Source organism: Myotis yumanensis, unplaced genomic scaffold, assembly GCF_028538775.1.
Source record: "Myotis yumanensis isolate MYYU_CA2020_CCGP unplaced genomic scaffold, mMyoYum1.0.hap1 SCAF_2, whole genome shotgun sequence".
Taxonomy (NCBI): domain Eukaryota; kingdom Metazoa; phylum Chordata; class Mammalia; order Chiroptera; family Vespertilionidae; genus Myotis; species Myotis yumanensis.
In genome coordinates, this window is record NW_027223753.1 from 162666099 (window position 1) to 162688295 (window position 22197).

Below are 22197 nucleotides of genomic sequence, written 5' to 3' on the forward strand. Positions count from 1 at the left end.
TTCCTCATGTTGTGGTGACCCCCAATTTCACTGTTACAAATTGAACATAATTAAAGCATAGTGATTAATCACAAAACAATATGTAAATATATGTGTTTTCTGATGGTCTTAGGCGACCCCTGTGAAAGGGTCGTTTGACCCCCAAAGAGGTCGTGACCCACAGGTTGAGAACCACTGGGATAGAGCATCAGCCTGCGGACTCAAGGGTCCCAGGTTTGATTCCGGTCAAGGGCATGTACCTTGGTTGTGGGCACATCCCTAGTAGGAGGTGTGAAGGAGGCAGCTGATTGATGTTTCTCTCTAACCCTCTCCCTTCCTCTCTGTAAAAAATTAATAAAATATATTTATTAAAAAAAGAGAGACTGAGCCTTTGGAAAGTGATTAGGTCACGAGGGCAGAACCTTTATGAATGAGATTAGCAACCTTATAAAAGAGATACAAGAGCACTCCCTTGTCTCTTTTCTGGAAGAGGGTTCTTTCCCGACTATGCTGGCACCCACATCTTGGAATTCCAAACTCCAAGAGAAATACATTTGTTGTTGATAAGCTACCCACTCTGTGGTATTTTGTTATAGGAGCCCAAATGGACAAAGACATGAAAGCAATCTATTCAATATACTAAAAACCATTAAGTTGTACATTTAAATGGGGAAATTGTATGGTATGTGTATTATATCTTAACAAGACTGTTAACAGAATGAACAAACAAAAAAGAACAGAAGGAAAGAAATGCCTTCCCACTGCTCTAAGCAGTAAGTTCAATTTATTTCAACAGGCAAAGAAAAATGGCCTCTTCTTCTAAAAGTAGTCAATTCAAGGAGTACAATATGTTTGGAAATGTAAACTTTGTTATGAACACATATTTCTTATCCCAAAAGCATTACCACTTTTTTAACAACATGGGAGGCACTCACCTAGATATACAGAAAATAATACTAAGAAGAGACTGAGCATGGAGATTCCAGTTAATACTGTAATATATATTTTAAAGATACTAAGACAGTAGGTCTTAAAAGTTCTCATCACAAGAAAAGAAAGTGTAACTATGTATGGGACGAAAGTTAACTAGACTTACTATGGTGATCATTTCCCAATACAAGCATACCTCAGAGCTATTAAGGGTTTGGATCCATACTACCGCAATAAAATGAATATTGTAATAAAGCAAGTCACAAACTGTTTTGGTTTCCCAGTGCACATAAAAGTTACAGTTATACTATACTGCAGTCTACTAAGTATGCAACAGCATTATGTCTAAAAAATGTAAATACTTAATTTAAAATACTTTATTTCTGAAAAATGATAACCATTTATCAAATTAAGCCAATAACTGATTATCTAGCACCAACCTGATGCTAGGAACCCACTTGCAATAATAGAGCACTTTGGGCTATCTTTCATTATACATGGGTTAATCCAAATATTCTCCCTTCATCCTTTCTACGGAGAGATATTTTACAAGATATTAAAATAGGGGATAAAGAGGTAATCTGCATAGTGAGGAACTTAACAAAGCTATTTCCCCAGAAGAGTACTAGACTCTTGATTGAGGCATTTTAATTTATTTTATTTTTTGTGCACCGTTCCTGGAGGTACTCAATACCAGGTCAATGTGTGGAATGGACGGAGCAAGCTCCTATTCCATCTCCTAATTCCAAAAATCCATTTAATATATTGTCCTCAGATAGAGGACGTAACAGATGTTAAACTGATAAGAACAGATACTACACTTGATCTTAGCTAAAAGGCGGAGAAGCATTTTTAGCCAGTTGGCCTAACCAATTAGCTAAGGAAATATGAAACAAAGGCTAAGTGTGACAGGGAAATTTAAGATTTAGCTTTTTGCCCTAGCCGGTTGGGCTCAGTGGATAGAGCATCGGCCTGCGGACTGAAAGGTCCCAGTTTCGATTCCAGTCAAGGGCACATGCCTGGGTTGCAGGCTCAATCCCCAATAGGGGGTGTGCAGGAGGCAGCCAATCAATGATTCTCTCTCATCATTGATGTTTCTATCTCTCTCTCCCTCTCCTTTCCTCTCTGAAATCAATAAAAATGTATTTTAAAAAAAGATTCAGCTTTTTATAAATCTTCACCTGCAGAAAATTCACCTATGTTAAAAGAAAATACTGTTAAGATTGGTAATTAAGGAGGGGAGACCAAGATGGCGGCGTAGGTAAACACCGGAGACCGCTGCCGCAAACAACCATTTCAAAAATACAACTAAAAGACTGAACGGACATCACCCAGAACCACAGGAAGGCTGGCTGAAGAGAGACTCTACAACTAGAAGGAAAGAGAACAGCACATCGAGGCTCAGAGGCGGCGCAGTGTGGAAAATACAAAGGTACCGAGGTGCGCGCGCAAAGCGGGCTGGTGGCTGAGGGCGCGGTTGTTGTTTTCTGTCGGGAGTGAGTCTCAGACTCTGGGCTCCAGATCCGGGCGAGTCTCTAGGGACCCAGACTCAAACGGGAGAAGCGGGATTATCCGGCATCAGTTGGAACCTGAGGGCAGCTTTCTCTCCGAGGTTTGCAGCGGCTGCCGGGGTTCTGAGAAGCAGAGCCTCTGGGAACGGGACTGAGCGTGGCCATAACTGCTCCCTCCGCCCGCCCTGTTGAGCCCGCCCCGCCCAGGCCCTGCGCACAGCCATTTGCCGATCGCCTCAGGCAAAGGCTGGATTAACGCCTCCCCAGAAGGCAGACGTTCTCCATACAGCTGATTCCTATAGCCAGTCGGCCTGGGGGTCAAATCCCTCTAGTGTTAACTACAACAATTAAGGCTTGGCTAGAACAAGACTGCGCACAGAGACCACAAGGGGGTGCACCAAGAAAGCATAAAAGATGCGGAGACAAAAAAACATGACAGAAATGGAGGATATGGAGCTAAGAATCGCAATTTTGAGGGCTTGCCATAAATTTGTGCAGAGCCTCACGAAAACTAATGAGACCCTCGATGCTACGATAAAGAAATTAGAAAGTAAGCATACACGGACTGAAATAAAGAATATTATACCCAATAGCAGACCAGAGGAGTACAATAATCAAACCAAAGATTCGACAAAAAACACCCAATTGGAAAAGCAAAATGAAAAAAGAATCCGAAAGTGTGAAGATAGTGTAAGGAGCCTCTGGGACAGCTTTCAGCGGTCTAATATCAGAATTATTGGAGTGCCAGAAGATGAGAGACAGCAAGATATTGAAAACCTATTTCAAGAAATAATGGCAGAAAACTTCCCCCATCTGGAGAAAGAAATGGACTTACAGGTCCAAGAAGCGCAGAGAACCCCAAACAAAAGGAATCCAAAGAGGACCACACCAAGACACATCATCATTAAAATGCCAAGAGCAAAAGACAAAGAGAAAATCTTAAAAGCAGCAAGAGAAAGAGGCTCAATTACCTACAAGGGAATACCCATACGACTGTCAGCTGATTTCTCAACAGAAACTTTGCAGGCCAGAAGGGAATGGCAAGAAATATTCAAAGTGATGAAGGCCAAGAACCTACAACCAAGATTACTTTATCCAGCAAAGCTATCATTCAGAATTGAAGGTCAGATAAAGAGCTTCACAGATAAGGAAAAGCTAAAGGAGTTCATCACCGCCAAACCAGTATTATATGAAATGCTGAAAGGTATCCTTTAAGAAGAGGAAGAAGAAGAAAAAGGTAAAGATACAAATTATGAACAACAAACATGCATCTATCAACAAATGAATCTAAGAATCAAGTGAATAAATAACCTGATGTACAGAATGAACTGGTGATTATAATAGAATCAGGGACCTAGAAAGGGAATAGACTGACTATTCTTGGGGGGAAAACGGGTGTGGGAGATGCGGGAAGTGACTGGACAAAAATCATGCACCTATGGATGAACACAGTGGGTGGGGAGTGAGGGTGGAGGGTGGGGTGGGAGCTGGAAGGAGGGGAGTTATGGGGGGAAAAAAGAGGAACAAATGTAATAATCTGAACAATAAAGATTTAATTTAAAAAAAAAAAAAAAAGATTGGTAATTAAGTAAACTGTCCTTTTTCTGCATTTTCAAAATAACAAAGACTGCCAGTTTGGGGAAAATAACTAAACGTTAGCCCACAACTTACGTGAAGTATTCTGAAAAGCAACTTTAATCCAAAAATATTCTGACTCAGAAGTATATCTTATAATGATAAGAACAAACGTTAGTCAAGATTTTGGAAGGAAAGGTAACCATGTGCTTTGTTCCAACCATCCCAGAGCTGTAATGTTCAGTGTATGTACAGACTTCTAAGCCAAATGGGAAGTTATCTCATCTTCAGGTATTTTAGTTGAAGGTGGAAGGAGGTGGGTTCAGAAGAGGATCTTGTTGCTGTGTACTTTCCTAAGGCAATACATTACAGAGCAAGCAGTTATAAGTATGCCCATGCCAGATTTCTAAGTCAAGTTATAAGTTGCTCTAAGTTGCCTTTAGTCAAAATAACATGGACTGCAGGGAAACTATCTTGAATATCTGACACAGGTGCAGTGCTTTTGTTAGAGGCTTCACATGTAGCACAAGGACAAAAGTGGCTAGACATGACGAAGAAACTGAGCTACTAGGCCTAGGGTCCCTAACATGGTCTTAACCTTTCTGTTCCTCTTTGATCCTTCAATCTACATGTTCCATGCTGAGGACCCGGTATATCTCTGCTGTACCAGGGTGACCGAAAATGGAAGATGCAAATGTTTTCTAAAGTTGGCCTACAGCAGCCAAATTAACAAGGTGAGATCTCTCTCTGATGGGGAAGATGGTAATAGATTCTGTGTTCTTAGTAGCAAATAGGAATTTGTCATCATCATCCCCACACTTTCTGGTGCTACTAACATGGGCCTCTTACACAGCTGGAGGGATTACACTGGTAGAGTCAATGCCTCTCCCTATCCTAGAATGTTTACTTGGATCAGAAGGCTAACTCCCCAGGCAACCAGTGGCCAATAAATCTTTATAACAGGCTCCCTTGTACAATGATAAACACCTGCCCCCTTCTTTCCACATTCTCAAGTTATCACTGACCAGAAATGCCATCTTGAACATATACTAAACCAAGCATGTTAAATAAATGAGGCATGTAGCCCGATGGCCACGAGTTTGACATGCTTGTACTAAACCTTATATACTTGGGTATGTTTTGGAGCTTTCTTACTATGTTCCATTCTGAGACTTTCTCAATAATATTCTATGATATTATATGAATGAAAGTTGTTGAATATTTGGGGAGAAAGTTAACTTATTCTCCTTATAACAAAGAGGACAAAGAGCCAGGGCTTTATAGCTCAGTTCGCTGAGCATCATCCCATGTACCAGGAGGTCGCAGTTTAATTCCCAGTCAGGGCACATGCCCAGGTTGCAAGCTCAATCCCCAGTATGGGGTATGAGCTTAAAAGGTATTAAACCAAAGTTTCTATCTCATCAATGTTTCTATCTCTCTCTTCCTCTCCTTTCCTCTCCCTTAAATCAATAAAAAATATATTTAAGAAAAAAGGAAAGAGAACCAAGAATAGAGCTAAGAGCAAAGTGACAAAATTTTTAAAAATTAATATTTTGTATGTCATTTGAATATGTAAGCCTTCAACAAATTACCAAAAAAACTGAGGTGGAAAAATATAAAATAAAAAGTCTCCCTTGGAGAGGAAACCAAGATGGCGGCAGAGGTAAACACCGGAGTTTGCTGCCTCGAACAACCACTACAAAAATACAACTAAAAGGCGGAACGGACATCACCCAGAACCACAGGAAGGCTGGCTGAGGAGAGATTCTTCAACTAGAAGGAAAGAGAACAGCATACCGAGGCTCAGAGGAGGCGCAGTGTGGAAAATACAAAGCTACGGAGGTGCGTGTGGAACGGGCTGGTGGCTGAGGGCCCAGTTGTCGTTTTCAATCGGGAGGGAGTCTCAGACTCTGAGCTCCAGATCCAGGCGAGTCTGTAGGGACTCAGACTCAAACAGGAGAAGCGGGATTGTCTGGCATCAGTCGGAACGTGAGGGCAGCTTTCTCTCCGAGGTTTGCAGCGGTTGCTGGGGTTCTGAGAAGCAGAGCCTCTGGGAACGGGACTGAGAGCAGCCATAACTGCTCCCTCCACCCGCCCTGTTGATCCCGTGCGACCCGCCCCGCCCTGCCCAAGCCCTGCCCAGAGCCATGTGCCGGATAGCCTCAGGCAAAGGCTAGATTACCACCTCTCCAGAGGACAGAAGTTTTCCCACTGCAGACACAGCTGATTCTCACAGCCAGTCGGCCTGGAGGTCAAATCCCTCTAGTATTAACTACAACAATCTAGGCTTAACTAAAAGACTGCGCACAAAGACCACTAGGGGGTGCACCAAGAAAGCATAAAAAATGCGGAGACAAAGAAACAGGACAAAACTATCAAGGGAAGATACTGAGTTCAGAACCACACTTTTAAGGTCTCTCAAGAACTGTCTAGAAGCCACCGATAAACTTATTGAGATCTACAAGAAATCTAATGAGACCCTCGATGCTGTGATAAAGAACCAACTAGAAATTAAGCATACACTGACTGAAATAAAGAATATTATACAGACTCCCAACAGCAGACTAGAGGAGAGCAAGAATCAAGTAAAAGATTTGAAATGCGAAGAAGCAAAAAACACCCAGCCGGAAAAGCAAAATGAAAAAAGAACCCGAAAATATGAAGATAGTGTAAGGAGCCTCTGGGACAGCTTCAAATGTACCAACATCAGAATTATAGGGGTACCAGAAGATGAGAGAGAGCAAGATATTGAAAACCTATTTGAAGAAATAATGACAGAAAACTTCCCCCACCTGGTGAAAGAAATAGACTTACAGGTCCAGGAAACGCAGAGAACCCCAAACAAAAGGAATCCAAAGAGGACCACACCAAGACACATCATAATTAAAATGCCAAGAGCAAAAGACAAAGAGAGAATCTTAAGAGCAGCAAGAGAAAGAGGCTCAATTACCTACAAGGGAGTACCCATACGACTGTCAGCTGATTTCTTAACAGAAACTTTGCAGGCCAGAAGGGAATGGCAAGAAATATTCAAAGTGATGAAGGCCAAGAACCTACAACCAAGATTACTTTATCCAGCAAAGCTATCATTCAGAATTGAAGGTCAGATAAAGAGCTTCACAGATAAGGAAAAGCTAAAGGAGTTCATCACCACCAAACCAGTTTTATATGAAATGCTGAAAGGTATCCTTTAAGAAGAGGAAGAAGAAGAAAAAGGTAAAGATACAAATTATGAACAATAAATATGCATCTATCAACAAATGAATCTAAGAATCAAGTGAATAAATAATCTGAGGAACAGAATGAACTGTTGATTATAATAGAATCAGGGACATAGAAAGGGAATGGACTGACTATTCTTTTTTTTTTTTTTTATTAAATTTTTATTGTTCAGATTACATTTGTTCCTCTTCCCCCCCGCCCATAACTCCCCTCCTTCCAGTTCCCGCCCCACCCTCCGCCCTCACTCCCCACCCACTGTCCTCATCCATAGTGGACTGACTATTCTTGTGGGGGGGAAGGGGTGTGGGAGATTCGGGAAGAGACTGGACAAAAATTGTGCACCTACGGATGAGGACAGTGGGTGGGGAGTGAGGGCGAAGGGTGGGGTGGGAGCTGGAAGGAGTGGAGTTATGGGGGGGAAAAAAGAGGAACAAATGTAACAATCTGAACAATAAAGATTTAATTAAAAAAAAAAGAATGTACAAGAGTAAACCCTAAAAAAAAAAAAAAAAGTCTCCCTTGATTTTTTTTTTTTTTAATAAAAGATGAGAACCCTGGAGAACTGCCCTTTTCACTTCAATAAGAACAATCCCCTTCTAATTGTTCATCTCCAGTTTTGACCTTTCATATGACCTCCAAGTTCCTGCACATTACTCCTATTTGGATTCCCTAATATTATTTCAAACTAAGCATAGCCCAAACTGCCGTCTCTTTTAAACAATCACATTTTTTTCAGTGCTTCTACTATTCTTTACAATGTCTGAAAATCATTTTTTCATATAACTCATTTTATAGTTGTTTAAGGTAAGAAGGAAAATTCAACTTCTGATATTCTATCATGATTAAACTGTTATTCTATCATAGCCCAAAGCAGAAGTCTCCATATGACATATGAATTAGAAGCAATATGATATAATATAAAAACAGACTTTGGATTTAGAACTGTTTGCGTTCAAATTCTAGCATTATCATTTTTTAAAAGTTTAATGTCCACAAAGAGATACCACTTCACACCCACTAAAATGACTATTAAAAAAAAAAGAAAGAAAATAAGTGTATAAGTGTTGTTGAGGATGCAGAGAAACTGGAACCCTTGTGCACTGCTGGTGGAAATGTAAAATGGTGTAGCCACTAGGGGAAATGGTATGGAGATTCCCCAAAAAGTTAAATACAGAATTAGCATATGCTCCAGCAATTCCATTTCTGGATATATACACAAAAGAAATGAAATCCAGGACTCAAATATTTGTACAGCAATATTCATAGCAGCATTATTTACAATAGCCAAAAGATAAAAGCAACCCAAAAGTCCACTGACAGATAAATAAGTAAATAAAATGTGGTATATACATGCAATGGAATATTAACAAGTGATTCTAATCCTAAAATAATAGTAAACAAGTGATTCTAATTCTAAGATAATAGTAACTTCTGAGGCATTTGGAGGCTGTCATTTGGAAGATGTCAACTCCTCCACCCTCTAAAAAAGAGAAGAAAGCCATCAGACTTTTAGAAAACATGATAAACCTTTCCCTAAAAGCTTTCCCAGACATGTTTATACTTTAGTAACAGCAGAATAAAATTACCATCCCTAATTCTGGTCTCTTAGGAGAATGGTATGTTATAGAATAATCACACTTACCTGTACTGCCACCCAGTGACAAGGTTGGTGTACTTCATCAAGTAGCCGCATACATTTTCCATGTGATCACTGTTTCAAAAAATCAGAGTGCCAAAGTCAGTGAAAATTACTAGAAATATCAGGAAGTTAACTGTATAGTTTTAAAAATAACTATAGGATTGCAGTACATTGAGCTCCATAGAGACAGCGCCGGGGCAAGTGCGAGCTGCACTGGGTGACTGTGTGCTCACTGAGGAAAAGTAATTAAACATGGGCAAAGGAAATCCTAAGAAGCCGAGAGGCAAAATGTCATCGTATGCTTTCTTTGTGCAAACTTGCCGGGAGGAACACAAGAAGAAGCACCCAGATGCTTCAGTCAACTTGAAGTGCTCAGAGAGGTGGAAGACCATGTCGCTAAGGAGAAAGGAAAATTTGAAGACAAGGCAAAAGTGGACAAGGCCCGTTATATAGGAGAGAAATGAAAATTTATATTCCTCCTAAAGGGGACACAAAAAAGAAGTTCAAGGATCCCAATGCACCCAAGAGGCCGCCTTCAGCCTTTTTTTTTATTTGTTCTGAGTATCGCCCCAAAATCAAAGGAGAGCATCCTGGCCTATCCATTGGTGACATTGCAAAGAAGCTGGGAGAGATGTGGAATAACACTGCTGCAGATGACAAGCAGCCTCATGAAAAGAAGGCTGCTAAGCTGAGGGAGAAATATGAAAAGGATATTGCTGCATACCGAGCTAAAGGAAAGCCTGATGCTGCCAAAAACGGAGTTGTCAAGGCTGAAAAAAAACAAGAAAAAGAAGGAAGAGGAAGAAGACGAGGAGGAGGCAGAGGAGGAGCAAAATGAAGATGAAGAAGATGATGATGATGATGATGAGTAAGTTGGTTCTAGTGCAGTTTTTTTTCTTGTCTATAAAGCATTTAACCACCTCCCCACCCCCCGTACACAACTCACTCCTTTTAAAGAAAAAAATTGAAATGTAAGGCTATGTAAGATTTGTTTTTAAACTGTACAGTGTCTTTTTTTGTATAGTTAACACACTACCAAATGTGTCTTTAGCTAGCCCTGTCCTGGTGGCATTTTCAATAGCCACTAACCTTGCCTGGCACCGTATGGGGGTTGTAAATTGGCATGAAAATTTAAAGTAGGTTCTTGTTGGTGCACAGCACAAATTAGTTATGTATGGGGATGGTAGTTTTCCATCTTCAGTTGTCTCTAATGCAGCTTATACGAAATCACTGTTGTTCTGCTGAATACCACTGTAATTGTAAAAAAAGTTGCAGCTATTTTGTTGACATTCTGAATGCTTCTAATTTTTTATTTAAAAAAATAGCTATAGACATATATGTTCTACAAATGCCTCAAACTTTCTTCAAAAGTAAAATTTATAGGTTAACAAATAGAGGTATTTAAATCCTCAAATTTCATATGCTTGGGACTTTATTTTACCAGATTTCTTCAAAATAAGTATGATTTAACATAAATTATTATCCTATATAATAAAGAGCTAATATGCAAATGGTTGCCATGCCCTCACACCATCATGCTGTGATGCCCTCACAATCCATCACCAGGAGGTTGTGTGCACAGCAGACACACGTGGGTGGGCGGGGACTTGATGCTGCATGTGTGGCACAGAGGAGGCAGGACCTGGCGGCTCCGCACAGCAAGCTGCACAGCGTGGAGGCAGGACCCCCGGCTCCAGCCTACCTCTTTGGGGCAATCCATCGAGGAATCCTGGATGGGTGGGCGGGGCCTACCTCTTTGGGGCGATTGATCACGGGGCTCCCGCACTGTAAGAGGGCACAGGCCAGGCTAGAGGACCCCCCCCCCGCCCCCGCCCCCAGTGCACAAATTTCGTGCACCGGGCCTCTAGTATATTGTAATATTTCAAATATAAAACCATTATATAAATATAAAACTATGTAAGTATAAACAGATATACTGTAAATATAAAAATATTTTATAACAATTCAGTGCTGAAGGAAAAAAATGTAGTTTTACGGTTCTAGAATAAACTAAAAAAGGTCTCTATATCCAATAGTGCTTCCTCACTCTGATAAGACACACAAGAGGCCAATGCGTACTGCCTCTGATTGCTTGGGCTCCCACAATGAAGATCCTGTTTTGGATAAAAGTGTGACAGGTAATTCCCACTCCCTCACCCTGTACAGGCATGAGGCAAAATGCTCACTACAAGTGTTGCCACTGGAAAGATTTTATTTGGGACCTGTATCATTAGCCTTACTACAACTGAATTTCTTTACTTTCTGCCCTCTTTTTTCATTCATTGCAGATAAGTTCTGTTTTAGTGGTTCATAGGAAATATCTCACTGATATTTCTTTTCCAACATTTTAAGTTTCCTTCTACTTAGGAAAATATATTGTCATATCTTTTTTATATATGGGCTTTTTATTTTATAAATTACATTAAGAACTCCTTTTAAAGGTACCTACTCTACTCTAAGGTTTTAACTTTACACTATAAAATGCAATGGATATTAAACATTTATTTTCTCTACTATCCCTGAGTCACACAGCATATTTAGTAAAATTTTAGCTAACCAGCATCCAGGAAATTGAAAGTGCCAGGCAATCGGTCACCTTTGAAACATCAAAGGCAAAAGAGCAAGGGAGAGTTGACACATCCAATAGAATAAAGTCCAAAAAAGATTTAGATTGATCTGAATGACAGATGAAAAGGGTTGAAGATAAGGACATTCTCAGGCAAACAAAAAAACCAAACTGACTATAAGATTCTAGCAGTTATTATTGGAGAGCGAGTAGGGTGGTGTTTCAGGAATAAACTCAATGTGGGGTGCCTTTCTAATCTCATTTCTTCAAAGTGCTTGAAAATAAAGATCAAATCTGAAAATAGAGAACTGATCCCATGATTAAATATGTGGGGGGTTTTCTGTATCTTTCTTCCATTGAAAGGCTAGCTAGACACTATTTATGTTAAGTAAAATGGCTCAGGTCCTTTTGGTTTCATAGGGTCATTAATCTCAAGAAGATAAAGCTTTGTCTACTTCTAAAATGCCAGCCTGATGTTCTGATAATTACATATGTATTCTGACATGTTAAAACTGCTGCCCCAGCTGAGGAGCAGAAAGTGGAGGCAAAGAAAGAAGAATCTGAGGAGTCTGATGATGACATGCGCTTTGGTCTTTTTGACCAAACCTCTTTTGTAACACATTCAATAAAAAGGTACGCTTTGTTCAAACAAACAAACAAACAAACAAAAAACAGCCCCTTAGGTTTTTACTAGAGTTCCTCTACTCCCAGTCCCAGGTCATAGCAAAGTTAATTCTTTCAGTTCCACCAGTACTTGAAAAGGCAGAGATACTTAAATTGCTGGCTCGCACATCTTTCCCCATCTTCAGGCTTAAACAGTCCTTTGGGGCCACAGGAATCCCAATGCCCCTGGACTCTGCCCGAAAGTAATTTCCCTTCCTGTTTTAGATATCTAATGCATAGCTCAGAGTCCCTCAACTGTTCTTGTCCTCAAAACATTCCTTCACTTATATGTGGAAAGAGGAGGATGAGGAGGAGGAAGAGGAGAAGAAGTGAGAAGGGGAGGAGAAGAACTCCAATACAAAGAAGAGATTGATGTCCAGCCCACATGGCTCAGTGGTTGATCATCAATCCATGAACCAGGAGATCACAGTTCGATTCCGTATTGTTGTGGGCTCGATTCCCCATGGGGGGCGTGCAGGACGCAGCCAATCCATGATTCTCATCATTGATGTTTCTAACTCTCTCTCCCTCTCCCTTCTCTCTGAAATCAATTAAAAAATATATATATATACATACACACACACACACACAAACCAAAAAAAAGAGACTGGTAGGTTGGGGGATGGATGGGTAAAAGATACAAACTTCCAGTTATAAAATAATTAAGTCCTGGGGATGTAAGATACAGCATGGTGACTATAGTTAATAATACTGTATTGTTGCCGAAACCGGTTTGGCTCAGTGGATAGAGCGTCGGCCTGCGGACTGAGAGGTCCCGGGTTCGATTCCGGTCAAGGGCATGTACCTGGGTTGCGGGCACATCCCCGGTTGGGGATGTGCAGGAGGCAGCTGATCGATGTTTCTCTCTCATCGATGTTTCTAACTCTCTCTATCTCTCTCCCTTCCTCTCTGTGAAAAATCAATAAAATATATTTAAAAAAAAATAATAATACTGTATTGTATATTTAAAAGTTACCAAAATAGAACTTAAAAGTTCTCATCACAAGAAAAAAAATGTGATACTATGTGTAGTGATGAATGTTAACTGCACTTATTGTGGTGATCATTTCACAATACTGTATACACAAACATCAAATCATTAAGTTGTGTACCCAAAACTACTATAATGTAATATGTCAATTATACCTCAATTTAACAATATATTCTTTGTCCACTCTGTCCTATAGCTCCACAGCCTGAATAATATTTATTTATTTAGGCTCTGTAAATCTCTACATCAAGCCTCATTACATAGCTATTAGTGTGTAATAAAAACATTACAACTCAATTATGGTTCAATTTCTCTGGTTCTAGGACTTATATGTATTCTTCAAATGCACATGTGCAATGTGGAGAAAATGCAAAGTATACCCAGAAAAAAGAAGACAGAAAAAACAATTCAAAGTACACTATCTACAACTGAGAAAAACAAAATTTGCATCTGAAAGCAATCAAAGATAATGCCTCATCTCCTTTACCTTTGTTCAGTTTCTCATATTACTAAAGGTATTCCTCATATCTAAGTTATTTAACAGCTATCAATAAATTTTTAAAAGTACAATTTCAGTAGCATCATTCACTAAATAAAATCAAAGTAGCCCCAGCTGGGTGGCTCACTTGGTTGGAGCATTGTCCTGTACACCAAAAGGTCGAGGGTTTGATTCCCGGTCAGAGCACATGCCTAGGTTGCAGGTTTGATTCCCAGTCAGGGTGCACAGGAGGCAACTGATAAATGTTTCTCTCTCACATTATTGATGTTTCTCTGTCTCTGTCTCTGTCTCTGTCTCTCTCTCTCCCCCCGCTTCTCTACCTTCCCCTTTCTCTCTCTAAAATCAATAAAATCATATCCTTGGGCGAGGATTAAAAAATAAATATAAGTATATTTTCATATTTCACAGTATAGTAATGTTCAGTTTTTAATGTTATTAATATTTTGTTGATGGTTATATCTAAAAAGAGTTAACTTTCTCACAAAAATTATGAGATGATACACTTTATTTGACAGTAACATAAAGCCAGCCTCTAAAGAATCAGAGATTTGAACATGTGATTATAAACTGCTGCCTGCTTTTACTATATAAAGCATTCGCTATCTGAGGTTACAAAGCACCAATTTAAGAGCATCCTGTTCTTTAGAACAGCAGGTTATGCAGTCCCTCCTCTCTCATCCTTCCCCTTCTGTATTCAGTGCAACCAGCTGATGTGGAACAACTGTGCCATCTGGTGGCCAGAATAAAGAGCGTTGTAGGCTTGTATCTTTTGTTCACTCTTTTCCTTTCTTTTACTTCTTTATAATTGAGTTATCATGGAATACCTTTCATCCTCAAGCTTTGCTCCCATTTAAAATGTGCTAATTTTTATATTTTAAATATACCTGTTAATATGAATTAAATCTAGTTGTTAAAGTGGAAATACACCCCATATCTGATTATACCATACTCCTATTTTGTGTTCTATGAAGTAAAAGATGATGGTCCAAAAGACTAATACACTAAAAAATAAGTCATGAAAAGGTTAATTTCTTCATCAGTCCTTCCTCAACTCTACCACTCAACAAATTGTATATATTCTGATCTTTTAAATTTGTTAACATTTAATTGGGATTAGCTCTAGAAGCTGACAGTCTAGAAAAATAGTTGATTAACTGAATTATGCCAAGTGGCATTATTATATTTAGTCTGAGGCTCATCTCCTTCTATAAGCCTTAACAATTATTGCTTCAATTCCTAAATCTCCATTGCTATAACACATTTATTTCTTAGTTTCCCCTTCTTTATCAGACTTAAGGAAGATACATAGCTTTAAAATAAGTCTCAGGTATACCACATTATAATTTGAATCAGTATATACCACAAAATAACCCCCAAAAGTCTAGTTACCATCTATCACTGTACAATTGACCCCTTAACCCCTGTCACATATCCCCCAACCCCCTTCCCCTCTGATAACCACCAATCTATTCTCTTTATCTATGAGCTTTTTGTTTTTTAGATTCCATATATGAGTGAAATCATATAGTATGTGCCTTTCTCCATCTCTCTTATCTCCCTTAGCATTATACCCTCAAGACACCATCCATTTTGTCACAAATGACAAGATTTCATTCTTTACTATGGCTGTGTAGTATTCCATCACACCATCTCTCTCTCTCACACACACACACACACACACACACACACACACACCCACCACTCACTCACCTTTACCCTATTTTTGAACAGCTTTGAATCCTTTTATTTCAGTTCAACACAATTACCAGTACCTTTTAAATGCAAAGCACTCTGAAAATCCACTGAAAAGAATGGGAAAATTTTTTAAAAAGGTAATTCTCCAACCCCAATCCATAATCTAAAGAATTATGTCTCCTGAAGAAAAAGACAGTAAGAAGGGCTCCTACTGGAAAGGAGACACACCAAGTCTGTATTTAGTTGTCATAGAAATGAAAGGAATTTAGTTGAAGATACAAGGTTCACTAAAAAAAAGACAGGATTAAATAGTGATTGAGGTTGAAGTTATTGGTCTTGATTGATTAGATGTAAAGTGAGAAAGAGAACAAAAGTGAGAATAAGGGTGCGAGAGAAGGAACAAAGGCAACATCCAGATTTCCAGATGGAACACTGTGTAGATAGTAATGCTTCAGAGAAATTAGGATCATAGAGGAAGTTTTGGATTTGTCCCAACTTATGCTGAATTTAAGGGACCTGTGGGACATACATGCTACCCAATAATAAGGTAACATGGTGTCGGGAGCACTCGCTCCTGAGTCTGCACATACTCCTGAACCCTGCTCACTGTTGGAGTACTCACTCCTTGAATCCTGCTCCACTATGCCAATCATTGGGTCCGAGTCCCTCTGCCAGGGACTGGACCTCCTTGGATGCAGGGTATTGGACAGAGAAGACATAAGAAGTCATCTATAATAATAAAAGTTTAATATGCTAATTAGACTGGACAGCTGAACGACCTTCCAGACGAAGCCAGGGCTGCGAGGGCCAAGGCAAGTCACTGCGGCTGCGAGGGCCGAGCCCCTTGCACGAATTTCGTGCATCGGGCCTCTAGTATAGGATAAGCTCAAACAAAAGAGGCTTTATGCCAAATAGTGACCTCAGTATTTGGGCTACAGAAAGGTACGCCTGTGCTTGCTGCGTCCTTGCTTTTGCACCTGCATATAGTAAACTAGCCTTGAACACGTTGATTAGGATTCCCACAGTCAGATTGGCCTTGAACATCTGGCGTACTCTGAACAGGGCCCCTACACTCAAATTAGCCTTGAATATCTAGCGTACTCTGAAAAGCGTTCCCACACATGGTTTGGGTTGGACACATAGACTTATTTTTTTGTTTTATTTGTGTGCTTTTTAAAATATTTTTATTGATTTCAGAGAGGAAAGCAGAGGGAGAAATAGAAACATCAATGATGAGTCCAGCCGGCATGGCTCAGTTGTTGAGCATTGACCTATGAACCAGGAGGTCACGGTTCAATTACCAGTCAGGACATGTGGGGTATGTGTACAGGTTGTGGTCTCAATCCCCAGTGTGGGGTGTGGAGGAGGCAGCCTATCAATGATTCTCTCTCTTCATTGATGTTTCTCTCTCTCTCTCCCTCTCCCTTCCTCTCTAAAATCAATAAAAATATATTTTAAAAAAACAAAGAATGTTCAGTGCTGCCCAGCCGGTATGGCCCAGTTGACTGTGTTGTCCCGTGCCACAGGAGGTCACCAGTTCAATTCCAGGTCAGGACACATACCAGGGTTGCAGGCTCAATCCCCAGTAGGGGGTATGCAGGAGGAGGCAGTCAATTAATCTCTCCTCTGTTTCTCTCTCTGCATAGTCAATTGGAAAAAGACTATAAAACTAAGCAACCTGGCCCTAGACGGTTTTGCTCAATGGTTAGAGCATTGACCTGCTAACTGAAAGGTCCCAGGTTTGATTCCAGTCAAGGGCACATGCCTGGGTTATGGGCTCGATCCGCAGTGGGGAACGTGCAGGAGGCAGCTGATCCACCATGATTCTCTCTCATCATGTATGTTTCTATCTCTCTCTCTTTCTTCCTTCCTCTCTGAAATCAATAAAAATATATTTTAAAAAATTTTAAAAATAAAAATAAGCAATCTGAATGGGAAGCATATTTTAATTGGCATTCTGAAGCCTACAAACACATAAATGACTCAAAAATTGTTTCCCTCCAAGACACAAATTATATATTAACCAAAGCAAACTGAGTTATCTCAGAGGCTTATTAAGTTTGAAAAAAACTTCTAAATGTTCGAAGATAGCTCAAAACCATCCTACTGGCATGTTTCTGGCCTGAGTAGAAGCGAGTTTATGGAATTTTACACGAGTCTCATTATCTACACCTTTTGCTCTTTGCTGCTAGCCGGTCCTTCCCCCTCTTAACCCTTCACTGAATGACTTCCCTTCCCACAACAATGAACCTGAGGCTCTTACTGCCCCATTTAAAGTCAAACCATCGGATGGGTCTGGCCCAGGATGACAACCCCTTATTTCTTATAAGCCCATGGACTAAAACTGAGCTCCATTCCAGTATTAAAGATTTCCCTAGTGCCAAAGAGGACCCCATTATTGTGTTTGCCAGAGTATTTCTGCTCATATCCAAACATGAGCCAGGGTTCTCTGACCTCTATTAGCTAATCCGGACTCATAGAGAAAGTCGTCTAATTATCAATTGCCCTTTTTCCTTTTCATCCATGAAAGAGAAGGAAATGCATTAGGTGTTTTGGCCCAATGACATGGAAACCAACATAGACCCACTGGATACTGTAGCCAACAATTAGATCTGGTAGCCAAAGGTCTCCTACTCTATATGAGAGCTACTTGTAGCCACTGCCAATTCAACATGTAGAAAAGATAATAATAGGCTCTCCACTAAGTCTTTATGTGCCTCATGGAGCCTATCTGCTAGCATGCTATAAAATTCTTTTATTGTCTCCATCTAATGTGACTACTGCTCACTGTAATATTCTGAAACCTGATACTCTCCTCCTCTGATGAAAGCCCTCATGACTGCCTGACATAAGAAGGCTGACTACTAGCTCCTTGAATTGATTTACAGAAAACATCTCTTGAAAATGCTGAATTAGTTTGGTTTACTGATGGTTCTTACCTAAAGGATGAAATAGGCCACTATCAAGCAAGCTATGCAATCATCTCTCTAAATAAAACCACTGAAGCCAGTCCAATGCCTCAGGCAACTTCTGTTCTATACATTAATTTGAACTTGCAATTTGGCCAAAGATGGCTAACATTTATACTGACAGCAGGTATGTCTTTGGTGTTGCCCAGGACTTTGGTATGCTCTGGAAATGAGAGGATTCCTGACTTCTTCTGGACAAAGGATAAAATACAGTTATGTTTTAGAACTCTTAGAGGCTATCCAATTACCTACATCTTTAGCAATCATAAAAATCCCTGGACATTTAATGGCAAACACTGACGAAAGTAGAGGTAATCATTTGGCTGCTGTTGGTGAATTAGCAGGATTAGAACAATCTCAGCCCCTAACAAAAGTACCTATGCTACCAGCTGAAATAACTGGAGATTTAAAGAAAACATTATGGCCCGGCCAGTGTGGCTCCGTGGTTGAGCACCGATCCATGAACCAGGAGGTCACAGTTCGATTCCCGGTCAGGGCACCTGCCCCAGTTTCGGGCTCCATCCCTGGTGGGAGTTGTGCAGAAGCAGCCAGTCAATGATACTTTCTTATCATTAATGTTTCTATCTTTCCCTCCCCCTCTCTCTGAAATCAATAAAAACATTTTTTAAAAAAAATGGAAGCAGAGGATCTAGCTGTTTGACAAAATATAGAAAGAAATGGTTAGAACAAGGCTATAAAGTTGACCCCAAAAGAAACATATCAGTAGGTCAAAAATGTCTGACCACTCCTCCAATTGCATACAACATCACATATTACAATATGAACATGACTTAAGTCATTCCAACACTTACAAAATGATTTTATGGGGAACACAATACTACTGAAAGTCACCTCCAAAGATAACTTCCCTGGTATACTATTAATGCTGTCCCAAGCACAACCCTGGAAAACTCATTCACACCTGTATGGGGCATTTCACCTTGCCTTTGGGATTCTTGAGGTCTGACAAATGGGCTTACTTAGTTGCCCCCTTCTCAAGGATAACTATGTGTTAGGAAAGATTTGTATGATTTCTCATTGGGTGGAAGCATTCCCTTGTGGCAGAGCCACAGCCTCAGCAGTACGTAAAATGCTCTTAGAGAAGAGCTTTCCAACTTGGGGAATCCCACAGAGCTCCACTTCACAGGACAAATTACACAATCTGTTTGTAAGATCTGGCTGATTTAACATTTCCATTGTGTTTATCATTCCCAGTCCTCTGGTCTTGTAGAACAAACTAACCAGGTAATCGAAACTCAACTGGCAAAGCCCTAACCAGTTTCTCAGTGGTTAGAGCATTGGCCCTCAGACTGAAGGGTCGAGATTCAATTCTGGTCAAGAGCACATACCTCATACCTCAGTTGCAGGCTCAATCCCCAGCCCTGGTCTGGGCGAGTGCAGGGAGGCAACCAATCGATGTGTCTCTCTCACACAGATGTTTCTCTGTCTCTCCCCACTCCCTTCCACTATCTCTAAAAAAAATCAATGGCAACAAACTCAATTGGCAAAACCCATAGTCTTTTTTTTAAAAACCCATAGTCTTTTAATCTGCCTTGGCCTAAGGCTCAACCTAAGATCTACTCCCTTCGCCCAAAACAGACGGTCTCCTTTTGAAATTATTATCAGCAGACCCATGAGATGAAATCAAGTAATGTATAAATCTGCACTACTGAAAGGAGACCTGATTCACTGTTAAGGAATGGTAGCCCAATGTCTAAAGATGTTAAAATGAATGAATCTGACTAAGACCACCTCTACCAAGGAACTTCTGATTCGAGGACTATGACTTACCTCTGCTCCCAGCAAGCTTTACTGGTCAAATGTGGCCATAAGCTCTCTTACTGTACGCTCAGGAGATTACTTTCCCTTCTACCTGGGACATGACAAACCGGTGTGAGCCTTCCAGCGATGAAGGATCAATGTAGCTTTTTTAAAGATGGACCAACTCTAGTTACTAATGGTTGACCATTGATGTTTTCTAAGGAAAGACCTTGATCAAAATGAGAAAATGTGAAAGAAAACCCACAAAATGAAATTAATATTGTCAAGAGGACAATCTAAAATAGAGCCTGGAGGCCTCTGGGAAGCTGAGCTAACTCACCCTCCTCATGTGAAACAATTTAAACTGGGTTAAACCAAATGGCAACATACTGATACAGTTCCTGGAACTGGCTCTGCAGTATTGAACTTTCTATTAAAAAACAAATTTTCACCTAGCAACAGACATAAGCAATTAATCATGTATAGCATAGTGGAAGTGTGCTTGCCAGCACCAATCACAGCTCTTTCAGAGTAATTTATGTAATCCCTTTGAAAGCCCCTGCCCCTTTTCTGTCTTTATAGACTCTTGTCTCTTTCTTTTCCTCTCAGAACACAGTTGGGTTTCTCCCCAAATCTGACTCTCCTGAATTCGCAGATCACATTCTCATTTCATTCCATTTCCTTCCCTCCCTTCCTCCTTCTACCTCTTTGCTGTCCTTTATCTTTCCTTGTTGTCCCTCTTGTTCATCTGGTTTTCTCTCCCTTCTAGCCCTCAGACTAGGGTTTCCAGCTACAGCCAGTAGCAACCACAGACTTCAGTTTATCCCCTCCGGGGACCTTCTAGCCAACCTCAAGAATAGCAATGGAAGTAAACCAGCCAAAACTCAAGTTCAGGGAGACACCAAGTGGGAAATCATACTTTGTTACACCTAATAAACCAAAAGGAAAATCCCTTCTTTCACCAGCAAACTAAATTACTCTATAAACTGTCCTAAAACCCAGAAATGGTAATGCCAAAGCAATAATGTAACTATTTAGTCAGGCTATTTTGTTTTAAGTTTAATCTGAATAAGTATGGACACAAAACATTTTATTAAGCAAAATCAGTACAGGAGACGTTTCAGTACAGGGAAGATGTTCCTTCAAAGGGAACAAAAATGTTCCCTCTCTTCAAGGTAGTATGATTTACATCAAGAATATTTTCCAGCCCTGACCGGTTTGGCTCAATGGATGGAGTGTCAGCCTCCGGACTCAGGGGTCCCGGGTTCGATTCTGGTCAAGGGCATGTGCCTTGGTTGTGGGCGCACGCCCAGTGGGGAGTGTGCAGGGGGCAGCTGATCGATGTTTCTCTCTCATCGATGTTTCTAGCTCTCTATCCCTCTCCCTTCCTCTCTGTAAAAAATCAATAAAATATATATTTTTTTAAAAAGAATATTTTCCAGCCTGGCCAGTGTGGCTGTGGTTGAGCATCGACCCATGAACCAGGAAGTTGGGTTCAAATTCCCAATTTCTGGTCAGGGGATGTGCCTGGGTTTCAGGCTCAATCCCCAGTCAGGGGAGCATGCAGGAGGCAGCTGATCAATGATTCTCTCTCATCATTGATGCTTTTATCCCTGTCTCCCGCTCCCTTCCTCTCTCGGATATCAATAAAAACTTCTTTAAAAAATAAGAGTATTTTCCACTGTTTTCAAAAGCAAAAACAAGAGTTTAAAAACCATGGCTCAGTGGTTGAGTGTCGATATATGAACCTGGAGATCATGGTTTGATTCCCAGTCAGGGCACATGCCTGTGTTGTGGGTTTGATCCCCAGTGTGGGGAGTGCAGAAGGCAGCCAATTAGTGATTCTCATAATTGATGTTTCTATCTCTCTCCTCTCCCTCTCCCTCTCTCCCTCTTTGAAAATCAATAAAAACATTTTAATAAAAAAATAAATAAAAATAAATAAAAAGACCTAATTTCCCACAAATTTATTTGATGAACAATTTTCTCTGGGACCTAAACTATGTGATTTTTTTGAAAAGGACTAAAAAGACTAATTTGCATAGTCTAATGTTAAGCTGTTTGTATAGTTCTGATACAGTATAACTTCTATGGAAAATATTAACTCAAATAGACTGTATTGAGACCTGTAAAGCAAAAATATATGGATATTAAGAAATTAAAGAATATCGTAATACATCAAATCTTATTCCTCAAG

General features: G+C 40.2%; 1 protein-coding gene, 1 non-coding gene and 1 pseudogene across 2 annotated transcripts in view; 1 reads left to right on the forward strand and 2 right to left on the reverse strand.

The window, feature by feature from the left end:
• Window positions 1-22197, reverse strand: part of OSBPL11 (oxysterol binding protein like 11) — an 85837-nt gene that overhangs the window by 55369 nt on the left and 8271 nt on the right. The window contains exon 2 of the mRNA XM_070406409.1: window positions 8860-8928. Within this exon, the coding sequence (XP_070262510.1) occupies window positions 8860-8928 (69 nt within the window). The remainder of the gene's footprint in view (window positions 1-8859; window positions 8929-22197) is intronic.
• On the reverse strand, window positions 1571-1760 carry LOC139004691 (U2 spliceosomal RNA). The gene has a single exon (XR_011470536.1). It is a non-coding gene; the product is annotated as a U2 spliceosomal RNA (small nuclear RNA).
• On the forward strand, window positions 9109-9728 carry LOC139002195 (high mobility group protein B1-like; annotated as a pseudogene).